Source organism: Sminthopsis crassicaudata, chromosome 3 (genome assembly GCF_048593235.1).
Source record: "Sminthopsis crassicaudata isolate SCR6 chromosome 3, ASM4859323v1, whole genome shotgun sequence".
NCBI lineage: Eukaryota > Metazoa > Chordata > Mammalia > Dasyuromorphia > Dasyuridae > Sminthopsis > Sminthopsis crassicaudata.
The window spans coordinates 510,631,097-510,654,933 of NC_133619.1; the positions used below are offsets into that span (position 1 = coordinate 510,631,097).

Below are 23,837 nucleotides of genomic sequence, written 5' to 3' on the forward strand. Positions count from 1 at the left end.
TTATCTCTGGACAGTTCTCTTTGATAATTTCCTGTAAAATAGAATCTAGGCTCTTTTTTTGGTCATAGTTTTCTGGAAGTCCAATAATCCGCAGATTATCTCTCCTAGATCTATTTTCCAGGTCTATAGATTTTCCCAGTAAGTATTTGACGTTGTTCTCCAGCTTCTCATTTTTTTTGTTTTGTTTGACTGATTCTTGGGTTCTCTGTGAATCATTCATTTCTATTTGTTCCATCCTGACTTTTAAGGAGTTATTTTCTTCTTTCACAGTTTTTAGTTCTTTTTGTAAATGCCCAATTTCGTTTTTAAATGAATTATTTTGCTCTATTGAATTTTTTTCCATTTCCCTAATTTTTTTTTTTTGAGAATTATTTTCTTTTTCCAATTCAGAAATTCTATTTTCTTGAGACTTTTTTATCTTTTCCAATTCAGAAATCCTACTTTCCTGTGTTTTTTTAACCTTTTCTAATTCACTAATTTTGTTTCCCTGCATCTCCTGTGAATTCTTTATTTTTTCCAACTCCAATTTCAGGACGTTGTTATTCTCTATCATAACTTCCCTTTCCTTGCCCCATTTTTCTTCGATCTCCCTCAATTTCTTAAGAGCTTCTTCTAGGAGAGAGTTATGTGATGGGGGGCAGGAATCGTTCCCCTTTAGGTTGTTATCTTCTGAATCTTTGCTGTTAACTTCCTCGGGGTTGGGTACCCGCTCTTTCTCTGTATAGAAGGAATCTATAGTTTTTCTACCTTTTTTGCTCATACTTAAAAAATGTTTTGGGGTCTGTCCCTGGGGTAGGAAATTATTTACTTCTTTACCAGCTTCCTCCCAGACCGGATGGATGCAGCGGCCCCCGCGCCCGCGCTAAGAGAGAGCTCCGGGAGAGAGTTCCCCACCCCCTCCCTGGAAGTGCCTCAGAGGTGATTAGCACTGCTGTGCTTTGAGGGCGTAGAATAGTGAAGACAGCAAGAAGCTCAGCCTATGTGTCCGGGTGGGGAGTGGATGTCTGCAGCAGGTGACGTGAGAAGCCCCTGCGCTCAAACTGGAAGTGTCTGCCAGAAACCGCGGTCCCTAGTTCAAAGGTTCCGCTTCTCTGGGACTTCCTGGAGCTGAGTTCCACTCCCTCCAGCTAAGCTAGGCCGTGTGTGTTGCCTTGGGCCGTATCCACCCACTTGTCAGTCTCTTTACTATTCTCTGGAGGTAGCTGAGGCCACACCCCCTGGTGCCGAGTCTGCCGAGTCACCCCCAGGGTGGGGGTGGGGGGGGAAATCTAATCTGAGTTTTAAAATATTTTGGCTTTCTCTTCTGAACTGCTAAATAATTAGCAGAGAAGAGCTAACAGCCTGTGCCAGATTCCTTTACCTCAGTGGCTTCTCTGATCCCAGAGCCCCTCCCAGCGCAATGGGCGCAGTGTGCCCCTACCCCACCGTCTGTGCTGGTCTTTCTTATTCCTCCCCTGAGAACTGACCTTTCCTGTTGAAACTCCAGATTCTCTTCAGCTGGTAAATCGTGCTTCCAGTCCTTGTGGTATCTATCAGTCCTGAGCTAATTTTGAGACTTAATTTATCTAATTGGTTGTGAGGGAGTGAGGACGTTCACTGAGTAGTGTGTTTCTTCTCCGCCATCTTGGCTCCCTGGTTGCCTAATCTAGAACAAAAATGTTAGAACTAGAAGAGCCCTTATAGATTATTTGATCTCTCCATTTTTTCCAGTGATGAAACTAAGGCTCCAAGAGAGGCAGGTCACTTACCCAATAAAAAATCCATCCAATTCAACAACGATATTGTATGAAGGTATATTTTGATTGAAGTGGATATCTTCAACATAAAGAAGATCCAATTCACTTCCATTTGATCAATGATGGACAGAAACAACTACACCCAGAGAAGGAACACTGGGAAAGGAGTGTAAAATGTTTGCACTATTGTCTTTCTACCCAGGTTACTTATACCCTCAGAATCCAATTCTTACCGTGCAACAAGAAATTTGGTTTTACACACATATATTGTATCTAGGATATACTGTAACACATTTAATATGTATGGGATTGCCTGTCATCTAGGGGAGGGAGTAGAGGGAGAGAGGGCAAATTTAGAAAAGTGAATACAATGGATAATGTAAAAAAAAATTACCCATGGATATGTACTGTCAAAAAATTATAATTATAAAATTAATTTTAAAAATGAAAGAAAAAATCCATCCATATTCAGTATTAGAACTGAAGTTTCCTAGCTCTCTGCCCCAGGACTCCTTTCTCTTTTTATTATTTCTTCCAGGATTGTTACTGTTACTTAAAATGCTAATGACTTTTTGGCTTTACTGCAGCAATTTGTTGTCTCAGTAATTTTTTTTTGCTGATTTTCCAGATATTCTAAGAAAGTCAATGTATTATTTTCAGATAGGGAGAATTTTGCCTCCTCTCTTCCAGTATTTATTTCTTTCATTTCTATTTCTTGTCTTACTGATATTATCTATGACTATATCAAATAGTAGTGAAAAGATGGAGCATCCTTACATTATTCTTGGAATTATTTAGTAAAGTTTCTAATGTTTCCTCATTATAGAAAATTCTAGTTTTTATTATAGTAGAAAATGGTCCATTATCCTGTGCTTTGTAAGGTTTTTAGCATAAATGAGTGTTATATTTTGTCAATGGCCTTTTTAAAAATCTACTGATATAATCATGTCAGGGAGTTTTTGTTTTTAATGTGATCAGTTATATTGTTTTCATAATATTAAACCATCCTCACATTCTTAATAAAAATTTTAATTTTGTCATAATAAAGCTTGTGCTGCTATATTTTTGCTAGTATTTTATTAAAATTTTTTGCATCAATATTTGCTAATGATATTGGTCTAAAGTTGTCTTTTTATGCTTTGTTTCTTCCCCAGGATTCTTTTTATTACATACTAGAGAGGATATAAGGAAGAAAGGAGGAGAAAGAAGGAAAAAGGAAGAAGAAAGAGGTAAGAAAAAGAGAAATGGAGAGGAAGATGAGAAGGAAGAAAGAGAGGGGAAGAGGAAAAGAGACAGAGGAAGGGGAGAAAGAGAGAAAAGGGGAAAGGGAGAGAGAGAGGAGGAAAAGGAGGAAGAAGGGAAGGAGGGAGAGAGATAGTTGTACCTATAAAACCTTGATGATGAGTGAGCAGTTCAACATGTGACTAAGGAAAAGGGTGGATCTAATTCAGTTAGTAATTGTGGTTCCTGAGGCTCCCCATAAGAGCTGGGTTAGACTGGCTGGGCTGAGGCAGGTTGGGCCTAACTGATGTTATGGAAGGTATCCACAGGCTAGACTGTGTCAGCTCCCTCTATTTTCCCATATCCAAAATTGTGGCACTTGTCTTAGACAGAAGTGACCTGTTTTTTAATATAATCAAAGTCCCTACTCTTCTGGCTTCCAATGAGCTGAATTTAGCCCTTGATCATCCAGAACCAGCCAAACTTTGGTCTAGGCATCTATTACCCTAGATTAGTCTTGGCCCTGAGGTAACCCTTAGTCGGCCTCAGCCACTGGGGGAGACAGCTCTTCCCCTCAAAATAAATTTTTTTAAAAAGTCTTAGCCACATTTTTTTTCTGAGAACAGCTTTAAGCTTTCCCTGAAAGGCTTTGCATCCCCCTTAACTTTTTCTAGGCTCAAATTTTCAGAGAAATGAAACCTTCCCCATTGGTTTCCCAAGGTTTCTGGACTCCCCCTTCCTCTTGTCTCCCTCCCCTGACACTCCTCCTTGCACAGATTTGGACAAGCTGCTCTGAAGGAAGAAGAAGTGGGTACTGAGAAAGAGAAGAGAGAACAAGTCCTTCCTCACCTCACCCTTCCCCAAACCATAGAGACCAGAAGGGCCTGGGGTCGTTTTTAGGAAGGAAGCTGACTCATACAAGAAGAGGTTTTCTCCATTTTGTATGTGTGTGTGTTGTTTATTTTAGGAAATTGAGGATTAGGCGATGCAGATCCTAGCTGGGCTGAGCATCCTATGTGTTTAGGGTTGAAAAGGAAAGATAGCATGGCCAGTATAGTGAGGTAGCTGGAAGCAGGATCAGGCTGGGTCCAGCCTGAATCTTGTTTAGGGATGAAGTCAGGGCTTGGTCTAAGGTCAGGGGTCTACCTGGGATCATTCATTCATTCACTCCATAAACCTTTATTAAACACCTACTATTTGCTAGGCACTAAGGATATAAAAACAAAAAGAAAAAGTCACTGCCTTCATAGAGCTTACATTCTAGGAGGAGAGTGGAGGGCAAAATAACATACACATCCATTCCTTTCTCTTTGTTCATACACCCTAGTGCAAGCTCTCATCACTTTCCTTGTATCATTCATGATTTCCTGCACCATTCTTCTAATTCCCCACTTCTCTACACCCTCTCTTCCCTCTCCAATCCATTCCCCACACAGCTGCCAAAGTGAAATCCCCAAAACACATATTACTATGCCAGTCCTCTGCTGAAGAAACCTCAGTGGCTCCCTAATTGCTATTAGGTTAAAGCACAACTTGTCCATTTGATGAAAGGGATTTTTGCAGCCCAGCTCCAAGCTGTCTTTCCAGGATAATTACATATTAATCCTCCTCATAAGCTCTCTTCTCTAGTCCTCTAGTCTTTAACTTTGGGGAAATGGACCCCTTTGGCAGTCTATATTCCAGAAATCTGTGAAGCCCATGTAGAACTCAATTTTCAAATAATGTTTTTAAACAAATAAAATGAAATATATCAGCTTACTAAGGAAACCAATTACATTGAAATGCAATTGTGAAAATTGTTTTCAAACCAAGTTTATAGACCCTGGGTTAAGAATTTCTATTCTAGATGAACTGGTATACTTACATGACTCATAGAAGTCATGCCATCTTTTGCCACTGCCCTCCCGTACCGGAAATGCTCTCCCTCCCTGCTCTGCCTCTTCCAACCTTGCTTCAACCTTCAGAGTCCAGCTCAAATACTAAATCCTCCTTGGACCTTTCCTGTTTCTCCCCCACCCCATGAGTGTGCTACTAATCACTGTAGTATATTTTCTTTTGCATCCTTCATTTTCTTATTTTGGAATTTTTTCAAGCTAGAGCAGGAATTGTTTCATTTTTGCAGTTGTTTCCCACAATGTCTGGCACTTAATAAGTGATTCTTAATTGATCAGCTGAAGTAAATGCAAAATCCATACAAATTAAATGCAAAGTAATTTCATCAGGGGAGGGCACTACCATCTGAGAAAGAGCAAGAAAGATGGCACTTTCATGGGAGAGTAGGCATTTGAGTTGAGCATTGAAGAAATTGAAGAGTCTTAGAGGCAGGGGTGAGGAGGTGCCTGCTGACACAGGGGCTGCATGTGCAAAGATCAGGAGGCAGGAGATGGAATGTTATGTATGGGGAAAAAGTGATCTGGTTAAAATACAGAGTACAAGAAAGAAAGTCTTATGAAATAAGACTGAAAAAGCAGGCTGAATCCAAATTGTGAAGGGCCAAACAGAAAAATCTGTATTATATACTTGGGGAAAGGAAGAGTGGTTTGGGATTCAGTGTGGGGCTGGGATTAAGTCTTATCCCCAACCAGAGAGAACATTTCCAAAGTAACTTGTCTCCATCTCATTATTACTCTGCATCACTTTCAGTACAAATCAAAACAGGGACTTTCCAGGATCCAGATCTGTTTCCCAGCAGATAAGACCTTCTCCAAACCTAGGACAACTTTTCCCACATCTTACCAAGCCTGTCTTTGTCTGCAGCAGTTCCTGCCCAGGTAGTGACTCAATCTTCCCTTGCCTTTGCACACTGACCTGTGAGTCTTCTCTGGCTTTCCAAACCCAGCCTCTGGACCCCCCTCTAGGCTCCATTCACTTCCTATGAAGAGAGCTTTGGATCTGGAAAGGGATGGATCTCTCCAAGAGTCCAATTCAAAGATCCAAGTCAACCCAAGAAGTCATTTCAGTGGGCCTCTATTAAAAGGGTATGATGAAGGTATTATGCTAGGTGTTGGGGGGAATAAAGATAAAAATAAAACAGTTCCTTCCCTCAAGGAACACCCATTCCACTAGGAATTAGGGTGCATACATGCATGCATTCATTCAATCATCCAGTAAGAATTTATACATGGCTTAGTGGATATGGGGTTACTCCTGGAGTCAAGAAGACAGAGTTTAAATCTAGTCTCAGGCACTTACTAAGCTGTGTGATCCTGGACAAGTCATTTTACCCTATTTGCCTCATTTTCTCATTTGTAAAATGAGCTGGAGAAGGAAATGGTCAAACTACTCCAATATCTTTGCCAAGAGAATATCAAAAGGGATCACAAAGAGTTGGACATGACTGAACAAAAATGCGCCAGGCACTATGCTAAATGTAGGGATGGTTCTTCCCCCAAGGAATTTTTGTCTGACTGAAGGATAAGTATTCACAAAGTATATGCAAAATAAATGTATAATAATGATTGTTACATATTATGTATCACACATGTAATTATATAAGTATAAAATTGTAGAAGTGTAAATAAATATTAAGTGCTTGCTAATTGATTAATTGAAATTAATATAAAATATATGTTATCAAGAAGTACTAATAGCTGGGAAGAATCAGGAAACTAGGCTAAGATACTTAAATTGTACCCTGAAAGAAACTAAGGATTCTCAGAGGTGGAGGCAAAGAGGAAGTGCATTTTGGGAATGGGGAACAGCCTGTGCAAAGGTGTAGATGGAGGCAATGGAAGGTTATATATGGAGAACATCTACAAAGCCAGGCTGGGCATATATAGTTTGTGAACTGGATATAGCACAATAAGGGTGGTAAGGCATATAATGTAAGTACCACACAATAAAAATTGAGGAGGGAAAGCAGGAACATCCGTATGGATCAGGGAAAGTTTTACAAAAGAGTTGACCCCCGAATTTGAGCCTTAAAGTAATACAAAGATTCTCAGAGTTGGGGATGAGAAGGGAGCAAATTCCAGCTCACGAAAAATCATGAAGTGTGAGAGCAACTAGTAATATACTTTAAACGAAATAGAATTAGTGCATAATAACAATATCCATAATAGCAAACATTTATTTATCATTTTAAGGGTTACAAGGTTCCTCATACATTTTAATTTGGTTGATTGCCATGGAAATCTTATAACATAGGTGCTATTATCATTATCCCCATTTTACAGATTCAGCTTCTATGGATTGAAATTCATTGACTTGCCCAGAATCCAACAGTTCGTATGTCTCTGAGACAGAATTCTAATACAGGCCTAGCATTCAATCCTCTTATAAATTGCTACCTGTAATAGCATGAAGTATAAAGACAACATTTAAAAATATATATTTCCTGATCTCAAGAACTTATATTCCATTGGGAAAGATACACTATTTGCAAAGCTAAGTAAATACAAAAAGAGCAAGAGAATAGTGATATCTTGAAGGATCAGAGAAAGTTTCTGATTAGGAGGTTGCATCTGAGATATGCCTTGAAATAAACTAAAGATACAAAGAGACAGAGCTAAGAAAGTAATTGATCCTAGGTGTAGGGAGACACTCTATGCAAAGGGACAGCAGTGGTGGATGGACTTCTGGGAACAACATCTAGGCCATCAGGTGCTGGAACACAGAGTGTATGCAGGGGAATGATATGAAAGAAGGAAAAGTTGGTTGGAGCTTAAAGCCATAGCCAGGAATTTTTGTACTTGAGGCATTCTCATTTATAGAATGAAGGGAAAAACGAGAAACCCTGGAGCACTGGCAAGATAGGAAGGAGAGCCCACTTGGAATTTGTGACCTCATCCAGTAATCAGTGTTAAATGCCTATTTTGTGTAGGTGCCGAGGATACAAAAACAAAACAAGAAATAGTGCCTGCCTTGTAAGTCCTCATAAAAACTTACAGCCTTCTGGGAGAAAGCAAACAAATAAATATATATAGGATAATTGGGAAACAGATAAATAATATACAGGATAATTGAAAGAGGAGGAGAAAGTGGGAGGGGAAGGGGAAGGGGAAAAGCCAGCCCTCCCCACCTTTGGGTAAGCCTGGCCAGAGAACTAGAAATAAAGAGAGAGATGGGGAAAGGTCAGCAATACCCAATACTTGGCAGCTATGTTTTGGGAAGCCCAGGGGGCAGATATCTGGGACCACATAGATTAGTATGTAACAAGGTTTTAGAGGAACTCAAGGTTCTTTGTAGAATGGGAAGAGCATTGGATATGATGGCAGGTAGGAAATCCAAATTGGATCCAAATCCTAGTTCTGTTATTAACTCTGTGTGCTTTGGGGCCAAAGTCTGAGGGTGATTGAGTGTGTGTGAGCCAGGGAGCATGTGTATTTGTATAAACCTCAACCCCTCTGACATCTGCTCAAGCTGGGAGGGGAGAGAGGGCAGCTGCTCTATGCCAGGGAATTCCCCTCCTCCGAGAGGAAGGGTCCAATTAACCCCAGCTTTCACAATCTCCTGCTGAGAAGGCAAAGGCAGGAACCGAAACTGCCACAAAGCCCAAATAGTCACACGTCTGGAGGTGGGAGGGGATAGAACAGGCCAGCCTAGCTAAGTGGCCACCCTCTGGCCTTCTCCAACCTATCTGTTCGTGGCTGATTCAATCTCAGCCTCTCCTGTCTAAAACAGGAGATTTCAGGAGCCTACAGGGCAGAGCCCCAGGCTCCCAGCAAACTTGTTTCACCCTCATGCCATTCCCCCTATTTACCATTCTCCCTCCTCCTCAGGGCTAAGGCCAGATCTGTCAGCCATTGAGAACCAGTTAAACACTTAGGATCTAAAAGGGCCAAATGTCAGAGCTGGAAAGACCTCAGAGGGATCTCATTCAGGACATACCTATCAGCCAGTCCCTTCTACAACGTGCTTCCAAAAGGTTTAACCACCTTTGCTTAGAGATCATTGTTAGTTGTTTGTCCTTTGTTCTCAAAAAGGACAATGACATCAGCAATGATGTCTTGACTTGCAAGTGAGTTGGATTTAAGTAAGACAGAGCTGTGCATTCACCAGCCTCTCTCTGTTCTTTGGAGCAATCTGGGTCCAGTGAAAAGATACAGCTCAGAATCTGGGAAGGACCTTAGCTTAAAAGCTCAAGGTTTCCTGAGACCGCTGCCAGTCATGGTAAACGTGGGGAAACTGAGGGAAGGCATATGTGAGGTAGAGGCAGAATGAGACCTAGAACTCAGGGCCACCCGGACTCCTAATCTGCTTTCTGTACTGTACCATAATTCCTACCTTGGAGCCTTTGTTCAGAATATTGCTAATACTTTGAATTCTCTTTTGGCTTCTCTCTCAGTCACTAAATCCTGTTCATTATTCAAGGCTCTGCTTAGGGTCCTACCATCTCTGAGAAGCCCTCCATGACTGCTCCAAACCACAGTGATCCCTCCCTTATCTGGGCTTCTGCAGTTCTGAAGGGCTGGGCCACCCGCTGCAGTAATTCATCTTCCCTTTCCTGGATCCTTCTCCTTTGTTGTTTGGCTGCCCTCCATGCTGAGAGATCTGCCTTGACCTCTGTCTCCTGGCTTCCCTGATCCCTTTCAAGACCACCCCCTCCAAAAAAAAAAAAAAAAAAAGACTTCACAACAACAATAAATCTGTGACTCATGCTCGGGAAGGAGTCACTGAGATAGAATTTGAAATCTGTCTTGGGCTACGTGGTTGATGGTAGAGATGGAGGCAAGAAGGTAGTTTTTAAAACATTGTAGATTCTTAGCTGCTTCATTGCCATGAGAACAGCAGGCATGAGGTTAGATCCCGCTATCTCTTTTTCCTAGTCAGGTTATTTATTTTTAATACATAATATTGCTTTAATACACAATTTTGGGAGAGAAAAATCAGAGCAAAAGGGAAAAACCATGGGAGAGATTAAAAAAACATAAAATAGTGAACATAGCATGTGTTGATTTATATTCAGTCTCCTTAGTTCTTTCTCTAGTTGCAGATGGCATTTTCTGCCCAAAATCTATCGGGATTGCTTTGGATCACTGAACTGCTGAGAAGAACCACGTCTTTCATTATTGATCATCACACATTCTTGCTGTTACTGTGTACAAAGTATCCCTGCTTCTGCTTGGTCAATGATCACTCCATCTTTAAGATATTTCTCAACCCTACCCCTGTAACTGCAATCTTTTCAGATTACCAGGATGCAGCCTAGAATAAGTAAAGGGAAATTCACTGGATGGGAATGATGGCTTTGGAAGTGTAGTCTTGGTTCTTTTAGGGACTCACCACATAACCTCTGCAAATTCTTTCCTCTCTCTGGACCTCAGTTTCCCCATCTGTAAAATGAAATACGTGGACCACGTGAGCCCTGGCTTTCTTGGGATCTGTGGTTTATTTAGAGTTGTGGGGTCCTCAAAGTCATTCTGAGACATATCCAACTCACGAAGACACCCTGATCCCCGTAGGAATAAGAAATGGAATAAAACTCAGCCTTGGTCTGTGAGAACTCTAAGTATCTTCAATTTACAAATGGCGACACCTAGTGGACTAGGTCATTAAATCCTAGAGTCATTAAAATCTGCCTTGGTCAGAGCAAGAAAATTTGGAAATTTTAGAGGAGATGCAGAATCTCAGAACTGGAAGGGACTTCAGGATGTCAGAGCTAAAAGGGCCCTAGGGACAGCTGAGTGGCCCAGTAGATAGGGCACTGGACTTGGAATCATGAAGACTTCTTTTCCTGAGTTCAAAATCCAGCCTCAGACACTTGCCTAGCTTTGTGATCCTGGGTGCGTCTCTTAACCCTGTTTGCATCAGTTTCCTCATCCGTAAAATGAGCTGGAGAGGAAATGGCAAACTACTTCTGTATCTCTGTTAAGAAATCCCAAATGAGGTCACAACGAGCCAGAAATGATTGAACAACAACAAAGGACATAAAATATCAATTTACAAATCTAGAGCTGGGAAGACTTAGACATTTAGTCAGAATCTCTCATTTTATATAGAAAGAAACTGAAGCCCATGAAATTTAAAAGACTCGGTAAACATCCAAGAAGGCTTCCAAACTCCAGTTCTCTGACCTCAAAGACAGTGTTTTCTCCATTGTCCCATAACGTCACCCATCAGAGCTGGAAAGGGGAAGAGAAGAAGCATTTATTAAGCACCTATCATGTGCTTGGAAGTGTACTAAGTATTAATCTCATTTGGTCTTTTTAGAACCATACTGGGAAGTATATGCTATTATGGTGCCCAGTTTATAGTTGAGGAAACTGAGGCAGACAGTGATTATATGACTCGTCCAAGGTCACACAGGGACATTAGCAATTATTTAGTCAATGGTAGTGGTCTACAAAGTTCATCTCCATCCCAGCTTTAAATCTGTGGTCCTCATTATTTTCATCATTGAAGGACTTTATAATTACAAAACACATTACAATCGTTATTCCATAGGAGTCTCACAGTAGCCCTGTGATGCAGGAAGGCAGACAAGATATCTGCCATTTTAAAGATCATTATCAAAAAGACCCCATGCAACTTAGTAGAAGTGTAACCCCGGGACGAGCTTCTGCCACTCCTGCTTCCCCAGTTGCAAGTTGGTCTGGGCTACAACCAACATTCTTTTAGAGTAAGACAAGAATCCTTTATTTAGCTATTCTTACGAGAAGCAGGTTTGCTCCGAGTCGTTCACACACTGGACATAGAAGCGCTAGAAAGCTTTATACTGTTAGTTCGGTTCTTTACCCCTCCCTTCAAGTTTCGGATTGGTTCAAATTACAATCCAAGTTACAATTGGTAGGATTTCCATCTGAGTTACCATCCTCCTTAGTGCCCTGTCATTGACCTAGCCAGTTTGGACCAGTTTAGGTCTAGGCTCCTTTATCAGCAACTTTGTTGTTTAGAATTGATTTGCAAAGTGACTGGTTAGAGAGTTATCTTAACGAGATATCTTCCTTTAATCCTGTTTTGACAATATCTATGAAAACCTAACTTCTCATACTCCTCACAAGATGAGGAAAATGAAGTTTATAGAGGGAAAGACATTTGGCCAAGGCAGAACCAGAACCCAAATGAAGACCTTTTGACCTAAAGCCCAGAGCTCTTTCTGCTCCCCGCCCAATATTGCCTCTATAAGACCAAACAGAAAAAGGGAGAATGTGACAACAGCTGTGACCCCTTTGTTTTTCCACACACCCCCCCAGAAAAAGTTCCCAAACCCCAATCATAAATATATAGCTCATTCATTTCAGGATATGAAAGAGACTGGGAGCTCCCCTCTAGGGCAGAACTCCTCCTGTCCACATTGAAGTTTAACCCACGTCTAGATACATGAGCCTAGGAGCACAGACTGACTGACTGGGTGCTTGTAGACGTACCGGGAGTATTTAGCATCTCAGGCCAGACTATAAGCTACTTATCTATATTGTTTCTCCCACAGGGTATTTAAAACACCCAGTAGGTATACTAGGAAATATTTTCTGAATGCATGAGTGAATAAGCAAATGAAGGACTGTGAAGGAATAAATTAGTGGAAAAAATGAATGCATGGAGGGTGAATGAAGTGAAGAAATGAAGAATGAGTGAATGAAATGAATAAGCAAATGACAAGCAAATGTAAATAAATGGATGGATGAATATATGAGCAACGAGTATAAGTATGAGTGAGTCAGTGGATCCCACATCCTTTGACCTTTTACTGTTGACCTAATCAATGTGCCCAGGGTGTCTTCCCCAATGTGTTGTGAGAGATCTGGGAGGAAGAGCTGAAATTCTGGTTCTTTTTCCTATTGTGCTACCTCCCTCTCTGGCCTTGAGAGAGAGCTTTCCTTCATCTGGGTAAAGGAGGAAAAGGAGAAAGAGAAAGAGAAGGAGGAAAAGGAAGAGGAGAAGTTCAGACCTCTAACCACTAGCCCATATACCACATTCTCTTAAGGAGGAAGGTGTGCCCTCGGGGTCTAGGAAGTATGTTGTAAGAACCTGAGAAAAGAAAGACCCGGGTTAGTTTCAGAGTAGCTGGAAATGGCCAGGACTTTTATAAAGGCTAGACACCAGATGGGGTCCTTAGTAACAATAATTACATATCCACACATATAAAAAACATTAAATTTAGAATTGAAGTAAAATAATAAGGGCTCATCTCTTGGCCCTTCCACTTACTACCTTTGTGACCTTAGGCCCCATTCCTTCCATTTCTGGGACCCAGTTTCTTCAGCTATAAAATCCTTATCTGTAAAATGGAGATAATAACAGCACCTACTTCTTCAGGTCATCCTGAGGATCAAATCAGATAAATTATAATAAGCAGATTTCAAACCATAAAGTACTCCATAAAGTACTAGCTATCATTATGATTATCTATAGAGTATTTGAACTAAGTGACCTCTGCAGGTCCCACCTGCTAGAAATCTTCTAATTCGACAAATTGCATAGATTCGACATTTTCAAGACCATCTTTCCAGCTCCTTACCTCAAGTCCCTTTCTTAACTAAGCCCCTGCCCACATTGGATGGTGGAAGAGCTCATGGGACCAACAGCTGCCAGACTTGCTGCTTCTATTAAGAGAGCCTCAAAGAGTTTTACTTGCAGAGCTGCCCATTTGACAGATAAGAAAATTGAAAGCAGAGAAGCTGTTGCTTGAAGAGAAGGGGGAGGATGAAGGCAGGGATTCCATCCTACAGGTTTGATGTACCTGGAAGGTCACCACCAAGTGAGGGGGTGGAAGGGTGGACGTAAAGAGATGATTTTCTGGGAATGAGTCTTTTTTCTCTGACTCCCCAAGCTCTGAGTCGAGCATTTCCTGAGACTGGTTTCCGGATCTGGCCTTGGCAGGGTCTTGAGGCTGGATGGGGGCGTGGGGGAGGAAGAGGGGAGGAGGGAGAAAGCCACACACTGAGCTATTTCAACCAGCAAAGTTGGACCAGGGAGCAGAGAAGAAAATCGATCAGGCAGCTGGGCAGAGGCAGTCCAAGGCAGGCTGAGGGTGGACGTTCCCAGGGGGGGAGAAACCAGAAAGATTCCAGACCAGGAGGGCAGCAGAGCTGAGCCAAGTTCCAAGGTAAGGAACCCCATTCTCTAGAGTGCCTCTGAAGCACCACATGTGGGGACTAGGGCATCATGTCTATATTCCTATATTGGGGGGGGGGAGCTTAAGGCTATATACTCTTAGACAGAACAGCGAGGCAACATAGTATTGAACTTGGAAGCATGGGGTAAACCTGAAATTGCCCCACTCAGAGCATGAAATCTGAAGAGTCCTGGGTTTCTGTGGTGTTCTAGCAGTGGAACCTTAGGAAAAATCATTTATCTTTCCTGGTCCTTGGTTTCCTCATCTAAAAAATGATGGGGTAGAGCCAACTCATGTCTAAGGAAGGTTTCTTTCAACCATAAATCTGAGATGCTATTAAATGAGAGTTGGTGCTATTAGTTGTATAAAGCATAGGCTAGTAGAGCTGGATGGGGCCTTAGGGACCATCTCCTCTAATTACCTCCCCTTACCCTTTAAACAGAGAGGAAAACTGAGGCCTTGGGATTGCTCAAATTCACACAGCAAGTCTGAAGCAGAACCAGCTCTAGAACCGAGTGTCATGAATAGCTCAGTATTGCCCTTGTGGGTATTCATTGTCATGTGAGACACTGGGCAGACATATAAATACACTGTTTTCTACCAGATCTTTAATATTAGGGCCTGCGAGGGAGCTCTCATGGAAGAATTCCTAATCTGCAAGTTAACTGCCTGGCACCCCCAGGAGACTACTGTGACTTGTCCAGGGTCACACTTTGGATGTGTCAGAAGTAAGACTCAGCTCAGGTCTTTTTTCTGTCTATTGGAGAGAGAGAAGGGGAAAGAGAAAGGGAGACAGTGAGAAAGAGAGAGGAAGGGAGGAAGGAAAAGAGAGAGACAGAAAGATGGAGAGAAAGAGAGAGACAGAGAAAGAAGAAAGCAGAGAGGAAGAGAGGGATGAAAAGAGATAGAGAGAGAGAGAAAGACACCAGGAGGAGAAGAAAAAGATGGGGAGGAGTGGGAGGAGATTGCAGATATAGTGGGTAGAGATCAGCCTGAAGATCAGGAAGCTCTAAGTGCAAATCTTACCTCTAACCCATGCTGCCTGTGATCCTGGGTAGAACATTTAATCTTTCATATTTCCAGGCAACTCTTTTTTTAATTAATTTTTATAATTATAACATTTTCTTTGACAGTACATATGCATAGGTAATTTTTTTTTTTTTTACAACATTATTCCTTGTACTCCCTTCTGTTCTGAGTTTTTCCCCTCCTTCCCTCCACCCCCTCCCCTAGATGGCAGGCATTCCCATACATATTAAATATCTTATAGTATATCCTAGGTATAATATATATGTGCAGAACCGAATTTTGTTATTGTTGTCGCAAAAGAAGGATTATATTCGGAAGGTTAAAATAATCTGGGAAGAGAAACCAAACCAAACCAAACAAAAAAAACAATGCTCACAGTTTACACTCATTTCCCAGTGTTCCTTCTCTGGGTGTAGCTGGTTCTGTCCATCATTAATCAATTGGAATTGGATTAGCTCTTCTCTATGTTGAAGATATCCACTTCCATCAGCATACATCCTCGTACAGTATCATTGTTGAAGTGTATAATGATCTTCTGGTTCTGCTCGTTTCACTCAGCATCAGTTGATGTCTCTCCAAGCCTCTCTGTATTCCTCCTGTTGGTCATTTCTTACAGAGCAATAATATTCCATAACATTCATATACCATAATTTACCCAACCATTCTCCAATTGATGGACATCCATTCATTTTTCCCAGGCAACTCTTAAGACTAAACTGGAGAGACACGTATTGGTATAGGGAGTTTCCAGAAACTGGAAGCCCCATGCCAATGAAATCACAGTTTTTGGACACACTGTGTGTGTGTGTGTGTGTGTGTGTGTGTGTGTGTGTGTGTGTGTAGTATACATATGGGAATTTTGTATGTGACATACTATTTGTATACCTGTGTATATGTGGATATATAATGTGTGTATATAATACAACATATACATGTATTGCATATTATATTTCTATATATGTGCATTGTGGGAGGTTTGTGTGCCATGAGGATGAATATATATTATATGTGTTTGCATGTGGATGTTGCTGTGTGTTCATGGGTATAATTATGTAGTTTTGGCCTGAATAACGTGGTTTCATCTGGAGACTCAGAACCTATCTAGGGTTTAGCTTGAAGACTTCTAGTGATGGGGAACTCATTACTTTCATACCTGGCATGGGACCCCACATCCCTAGAACCTTTCTGACCTATAAAGTCACCTATCTCGGTGGGTCCAGAGACCTGCCACAGCAGCTCCAGGCCTCCTGCTGTCACTGGAAGTGATACCTACTCCTCCCCATTTGTCTCTCCCAGTCTTTCTCCCTACACTCTAGACCACAAGTATACAATCCCTGGGGAACTATTTATAAAGAAGACAACAATATACAGATTTCAAAATAATACACAAAATTATAGGTCCTCAAAAGCAAGCAGAAATAAAAACAACCCCGTATGGACAGCTCTCCTCTACAACCTGACCATTTCCCCATGAAGTCCCCAAATGACCTGTTCCCCTGCGATCCCAAATCACAAATAAATCCCAAAAATAAAGATGGGTCATGACCCACTTCCCATGAGATACCATTTGTCAGTGCCAGGTACATAATAGGCTCACTCTAAATACTTCCTTTCTCTTTCCTCTGGCAAGCTCTGGTGCAGAAGGAAGTTAATCACATTCTTAATGATAAGTTTTATTTTTTAAATCACCTTCATTCCCCAATTGAACCCTTTCTCTCTTTTACGGAGGGAGCCAACTCCTGTAACAAAGTTCAAAAAGGAGAAAAAAGGTGTGTTAAAAAAAAAAAAAAAACTAGCCAACATGTCTGTTGGATCTAACATAAATACAACATGTTACACTCATAGCCCCCCACCTTTACAAAGCCCAGCTTTTGTTTTAAAACTATTCAATCACCTGGCTTTAAGAAACAGGGAAGGCCCTATTTATACTCCAGAGGCAAAGTGGTCCAATGGAAAGATTGACACTCTTTTGAAAACTGTTTTCAGGCTGGATAACTATCATGTTCCCACTGAGAAACACAGGCCCTGATGGGGAAAGAGAAAGAAAGAAAAAGAAACAGAGAAGGAATGATAGGTTTTTAAGCTTGCAGTTCAATTTATTCTCTTTTTATAGAGGAGAAAACTGAGGTGAAGAGAGATTGAATTACTTGTTCAAGGTCACATAGGCTGTTCCAAGAGCTCTTTGTTAGCTGGACTTTCTGGACTAATAAAAAAGGACTTGGTGGATTTGGGTTTACTGGCACCCAGGCTGTGAGGAAGGGGGGAGAAGATGAGAAAGGGGCTTCCTCAGATCCTCTTAAGACTTTCCTTTGTCCTTCCCATCCCAAATCCCCTGTATAATCTCACTCCTTCCTGTTCCTTTCTATACTTTTTGAACTAGGCGGATAGGATCCCTTTCTTCCTGGATTCATTTCTAAACTCCGCACTGTTGCCTCAAAGAATTGACTCGAGACATTTGAATATATCATCCCTCCTACCCCATTCACACTTGCAGCAGAGGGAACTGATTTATTCTGTTTGGTCCCAAGGAGAAGTGGGGAATGGTCTTGGGAGGGCGGGTAGGACAGAATTCAACTCAACATGGTGACAAAGAAAGTTGTTCCACAGGCTACCTTTGGAGAATCTGAGTTCACTTATCGTGGAAGGTTTTCAGCCAGACCTAAATGAGCCCATTAGAAAAGCTGTAGAGGAAGATTTTTAACCTTTTTATGTCATGGACCCTTCTGGCAGTCTTACTCAGAATATAAGGCCCCTTTATCAGAATTATATTTTTAAATAACTGAAGGAAATCCTAAATTTCCATTTAGAGACTGGTGAAAATAGAGATGAATTTTTTTTTTCTTGAGTTCACAGTTCCCCTGAGATCTAACCTCAGATGCCTTCAGGGGTGAAAAGACTTTAGTTTGAGACCCCCTCTTGTCCAAGATTTTCCTACCCTGCAAGGCAGGAAGCAGGAGTTGCATTCCCTCTGTAGAGATTAAAACCACTTACAATAAGAGAGATTGAGGTAGAGATTTGAGCCAATGGCACTTTATTAAAGGGTCCATGGTCCTCTCCAAGGAAGTAGACCTTAAATCTCCCTCACAATCTGAGATGCCTCCTCCTTCCAAGGTCCTATTTTTATGGGGCTAGATGTCCAGTCATTCCAGAATTGCTATACCCAATACAGAATGATTCCAATGAATAAGCAAAATAATACATCAGCAAGGTCACAAGTTGGAGGAAGCAAGGAATATCTCCACATAAAATGGACAAACTTCTTATTTTGAGTAAAAAGGAAATGTTACAGGAGGACAGCTAGTTAGTGCCATGGATAAAGCACAGCCCTGAAGTCAGGAGGATGCGAGTTCAAATCTGGCCTCATACACTTAATACTTCCCAGCTGTGTGACCCTGGGCAAGTCACTTAATCCAAATTGCCTCAAGAAAAAAAAGGAAATATTACAAGCTATCACAGTCAGTGACCTAAGTGGTTACAAAATGACCATCTGCTCCTACTGGACAAGAGATTGGTCCAGAGATACAGAAATAATTCGGGGGATTTTCCTTGTAGTTGTGATCTTCGCCACCCTGAATTTGGTCACAACAAGGCAAAACAAGGATTGGAGGGTCTTTAACTAACCTCCTATAGTTAAGCAAGTGAACTTAGAATCTGCAGCCCACAGAGCTGGGGTCTTATATACTGAATTTTGATATGATTCTATCAAATTGATTAATACTGATTGGAATAGAGTAAGGGTCCAAAATGAATTCTTTCTCTCACAGCTGAGGTCACTACCAGCCCTTAGACTCTGGGTTCCTCTGAAATGCTCTTCCTGTGCCATTTCTTCAGGCTAAGAAACCTTCTTTCATTCCTCCAAGCAGAAGCACTCTCTCCCGCCATCTCAGAGCCAAGGGACGTAAGTCCAGTCTTTCCTTAATCTTTCCTCTGACACTGTCACCTTCCCTGGATGGTCCACCAACCTGGAGAGATGCAATACCTCCAGATTCCTCACCACTCTAGCCAAGCCCCATCCAACTGTCAGATTGATTTTTCTGAAGCTCACAGCTGACCTTATGACATCCTCTCCTCAATAAACTCCAGTGGCTCCCTTTCACCTCCATTAGAATTATTTGGCATCCAGAGTTTTTAATAACCTGATCCCCTGGTACATTTACAATCTTTTCATATCTTATACTACCACCAACCACCACCACCATCCTTTCTTGTACCCTGTGATACAGGTTCCTCAAGCAGAATGCCCCATCTCTTTGCTTCTGCCCATTTTCACCAGCTTTCCCCCATGTAGGAGATGTTCTCCCCAGTCAGCTCTGCCTCCTGCCTGCTTCTTTCAAGTCTCAGCTAAAATCCCACCTTCTCCCTGAAGCCTTTCCCAATCCCTGCTAATTCTAGAGCCTTCTCCTCTTCCGATTATCTTCATTTGGGTGTCATGTTGATACATGCATTTTGTCTTTTGTCTCTCCCATTGGTCTGCGAGTTCCTTGGAGCAGGACTGTCCTGCTTTTAGCCCAGTGCCTGGCACATAGTAGGAGCTTATTGAATGTTTATTAGCCAATTGATGGAGAGAAGGACTCTGGATCATGCAGCAGGGCAATGACAGGGCCGAGTCTCTCCATCTGAAGGGCTGTGCTGTCCCGATCACCGTGTCCCTAATGAGTTTCCTGTTCCTCTTTCGGTTTCTCCAGGTGTAGGAAGCACTTGACCTTGCCTCTTCCTTCAGACCAGGTCCCCTGGACATGGAGTCAGGAAATGAGACGACCACAAAGACCTATGGCTTCCCGGGCTCCCCTCCCTCCTGTGTCTTCCACGAGAACTTCAAACACGTGCTCCTGCCCTTGGTGTACTCCCTGGTGCTGGCTCTGGGCCTTCCCCTGAACGCCTACGTCATCGTGCAGATCTGGCTGTCCCGGAAAGCCCTGACTCGCACGGCTATCTACATGCTGAACCTGGCCGTGGCCGACCTGCTGTACACCTGCTCCTTGCCTTTGCTAATCTACAACTATGCCCAGAGAGACAACTGGCCCTTTGGGGACTTCTCCTGCCGCCTGGTCCGCTTTCAGTTCTACACCAACCTCCACGGCAGCATCCTCTTCCTGGCATGCATCAGCTTCCAGCGCTATCTGGGCATATGTCACCCATTGTCCAGATGGCACAAACGGTGGGGCCGCGGCTCCGCCTGGGTGGTATGCGGGGCCGTGTGGCTGGCCGTCTCAGCCCAGTGCCTGCCCACGTTCGCCTTTGCCCAGACCGGGGAGCTACGGAACCGCACCGTCTGCTACGACCTGAGCCCCCCGAGCCTAGCCGCCAGCTACCTGCCATACGGCATGGCCCTCACCTTCACCGGCTTCGTGCTGCCCTTCAGTGCTGTGCTGGCTTGCTATGTGCGCCTGGTCCGCCGTCTGTGCCAGCAAGGCGGCCCCGAGGGGCCAGCCGTGGCAGAGAAGCGGAGCAAGTCAGCTCGCATGGTGGTGGTGGTGCTAGCCGCCTTCGCCATCAGCTTCCTGCCATTTCACGTCACTAAGACCGCCTACCTGGCTGTCCGGTCCATATCTGGGATTCCCTGCCCTGTCCTGCAGACCTTTGCTGCTGCCTACAAGGGCACGAGACCCTTTGCCAGTGTCAACAGCGTCCTCGACCCCATCCTCTTCTACTTCACACAAAAGAAATTCCGCCAGAGCCCCCAGCAGATCTTGGCCAAGATCAGTGCTAAGTGGCAAGGTACTAAGTTGCAACAGGGACACCAAACTCCGAGAGGCACGACGGGGTCATGGGTCCCAGATGGCTCAGCCAGGGGTAAGCTCTAGATTGTCCCACTGTGTTGCCCAAGGGGCGATTCCTTCAGATAACAGGGAACCCTAAGACAACTGTAACCTCCTCCTCCAATGGAATGATGCGCCCAAAGACCACTGAAGATTTCAGTAGCTTGTGAAATCTTAGGGTGAAGTGTCCAAAAGCACTAGATTGGGAATCAGAGGTCCTGGGTTCAGATCCTGGTTCTGCTATCTACATCCTATGTGTGACTTAACTTTTCTGGGCCTCAATGCCTGGAAGGGATTGGATAATTCCAAGGAGAAGAGATTGGGTGATCCAGCTCTTTAGTCACCCTGCTGTCCATCATGATGGATATTCTGGAGCATGTGAAATAAGAAGAATCATTTTGGGATCTAAAGTAATTCTCAAACTCCCAGCTGAGCTCCAAATCAATCCACCCTCATCATTTATTTATTGGGCACCTTCTTACACTGCATGGGGAACTGGAAATAAAAGCAGTGTAATAGAGCAGAGAAAGCCCTGAATGGGTACTCAGAGGAGGGAGCTGAGTATGAGTCCACCCACCAACTCCCTATGTGATCTTGGGTAGAGCTGCCCTCGTCTCCCAGTCTCCACTGTTTCCCTAGACATAGGACGGGGTGAATGGGCTTATTGTGATGAGGACTGAGTGAGGCAGAAATTGTAAAGCACTTATAATAAGCACTATATAAATGTAAACTATCATTGCTGTGATGATGATGACATGATTCCTAAGACTCTTCTAGCTACAAATCCCATGATCTTGGGGTGGATGTTGTGAGTCCCCTTATAGAGTTCAGATTTATGGGAGGCAGCACCATGGGAGGTAGGAGACCAAGATCTGAGACCTGCCCCTAGTACTGACTTTGCTATGGGACCCTCTGCCAGAGCCTTTCATTCTCTAGGTCTCATTTTCACTTCCCCTTCTGTCAAATGACAGGAATAGGACTAGAGGGTCTCTAAGGTGTCTTCTGGTACTGACAGACTACAAGGTGCGTAATTCATGTTCTGCCTGACTAGGATGTCTGCCCCCAAATGCATTTGTGCTCCCCTCTCTGCTTTACCCTCTACCCAGCATGCCTTGCCTCTGGAACTCCTACTTTAAAGCCCAGTATATTCCTGCTGCCCCCTGGTCAGTAATGACCTCTCCCCTCAGACTTCACAGAGCACTTCTCTGAGACGTGTTATCATAGAATGCTGTGGATTAAATATTTGTGCTTGTGAGTTACCCTTTACTAGACTGGAAGCTCTATGAAGGCAGGGATAGAGTTTTATTTAAATTATGTGTCTATTTCAGCTTGGAGCACAGTTGCCTGTCTCAAACAATAGGTGCTTAATAAATATTTGTTAAAATGAAAATACATTTCTGAAATTGTGTATTCCGAGACTGATTCCAGCTCTGACATTTTCTCTAAGATTCCTCTTAATTCTGACATTCCCTGTTCTAAGGTCCTTTCTCCTAACACTCTGTATTTCAAAGTTTATTCTAGCTCTATCACTCTTGTTCTAAGTTCTCTGCCAGCTCTGACATTCTGTGTTCTAAGGTCTTTTCTAGCTCTGATATTCCCTGTTCTAAGATCCCTCCCACTGACATTGTGTGTTCTAAATCTCCCCTTCTCCCCAGCTCTAACTGTCTCTTCTTTCTGCCCTTTGTCACTGTATACTACCCATCACTACTAGAGAAAACAGGGACATCCACAACCTCTCCAAGTGCAGAGAGATGTGAATCACAATGCGGAGGAGAGATGGGGCACTTCTGGCATAATCCATGTCCCAGCTCCCAGTCTACAGTTCCTGATCCAAGAGGGTTGGGATCCTTAGCTCCTCTCAAGTATAAAGGCCCTCTTACCCCAGCACCTACTCTTCTGTGTTGAGATGGAAACTTTTCTTCCCCGTATCATCAAGGGCTGCTGTTTCTCTTTTTTAGCCCAGGGATTCTTCACATTTTTGTGTCATGGCCCTGCTTTGGCTGTCTGGTGAAGTTACACTCCCTTTCTCAGAAGAATGTTTTCAGATGTATAAAATAAAATATACAGGATCACAAAGGAAACAAATTACATTGAAATAAGGTTATAAAAGGAGGTTCAGATGGCAGAATAACAGGAAGAAATGGAGTTCTCTCGCAAAACTCTCAATCGATCTAGAAAATGTACTTGATCAAACTCTGATGGGAAATCCAAATAGTCACAAGTCTTTCATAGCTGATCCTGCAGCTCTCCAGAACAACCAGAATAACCAGCAGGTGGCAGCACAGGAAAGCAGCTCTGTTTTGCCAACCAATTGATCAATCAATCAACACATATTTATTAATCCAGAGAAATTATTTTCTAATGATTACTCCATGCTGTCACTGACAGGGACACTGGAAGGGGAAGGAAAGGAGGGAGGGATGGAGAAAGAGAGAGAGGAAAGAAGGAAGAGGGGAAGGAAGGAAAGAAGGAAGAAATGAAAGAAAAGAGGGAGGGATGGAGAAAAGGAGAGAGGGAAGAAGGGAAGAAGGAAAAAAGAAGGGAGGAAAAGAAGGAGAAAAAAGTTATTATGCACTTGTTATGAACCAGGTACTATATTAAACCCTGGGAATACAAAAGCTCTCTAGGAGTCTCTATTCTAATGGGGGGAGGCAACATACAAAAGGGAATAGAAAAGGAAGAGTGTGGCAGAAAATAATTGAGAAGGCAAAACCCCTCTCACTCACCCATTCCCCATCTCCAAACAGACCTTAATAACTTGATGATTCCAAAACCTGCTCCAGATACCTAGGGAGAAGGTCTCTTCTATACCTAGGGAGAAGTGGTCAGAACTTCACCCTTGAGTTCCTGACATGTAGAGGGGCACTTCTACTCACAGTGGTCCTTCTGTATCTCATGATCTTCTGCCAGTCCTGCCTAAGCCAATTTATGGAATTACAGGCCACTCTTCTACTACCGGTTCCCAAGGATGAAACCCATCTCTAAGCCAAACTTCATTATTCAAGTTTTCTTTTATCCAACAGGCCTGATATCTCTAGCAGGTATCTCCGCAGGTATCCTTCTTTCCCATTCCCTTTCTCCCTCTTCCATACTTCA

The 23,837-nt window shown here is 42.8% G+C and overlaps 1 protein-coding gene and 1 long non-coding RNA gene across 7 annotated transcripts in view; one reads left to right on the forward strand and one right to left on the reverse strand.

The window, feature by feature from the left end:
- The window catches only part of P2RY6 (pyrimidinergic receptor P2Y6), a 103,300-nt gene extending 81,169 nt beyond the window's left edge, over positions 1–22,131 (forward strand). For 4 of the 6 annotated variants that reach the window (XM_074304015.1, XM_074304017.1, XM_074304016.1 and 1 more), the window contains exons 2-3: positions 2,891–2,965; positions 19,668–22,131. In XM_074304015.1, coding sequence (XP_074160116.1) covers positions 19,719–20,786 — 1,068 coding nt within the window. In that variant the 5' untranslated portion in view covers positions 2,891–2,965; positions 19,668–19,718 and the 3' untranslated portion in view covers positions 20,787–22,131. Of the gene's footprint in view, positions 1–2,890; positions 2,966–13,795; positions 13,945–19,667 lie in introns of those variants that run through there. The other 2 variants (XM_074304013.1, XM_074304019.1) reach the window with 2 other exon arrangements.
- Positions 1–23,837, reverse strand: part of LOC141563227 (uncharacterized) — a 66,269-nt gene that overhangs the window by 16,040 nt on the left and 26,392 nt on the right. The window lies entirely within an intron of this gene.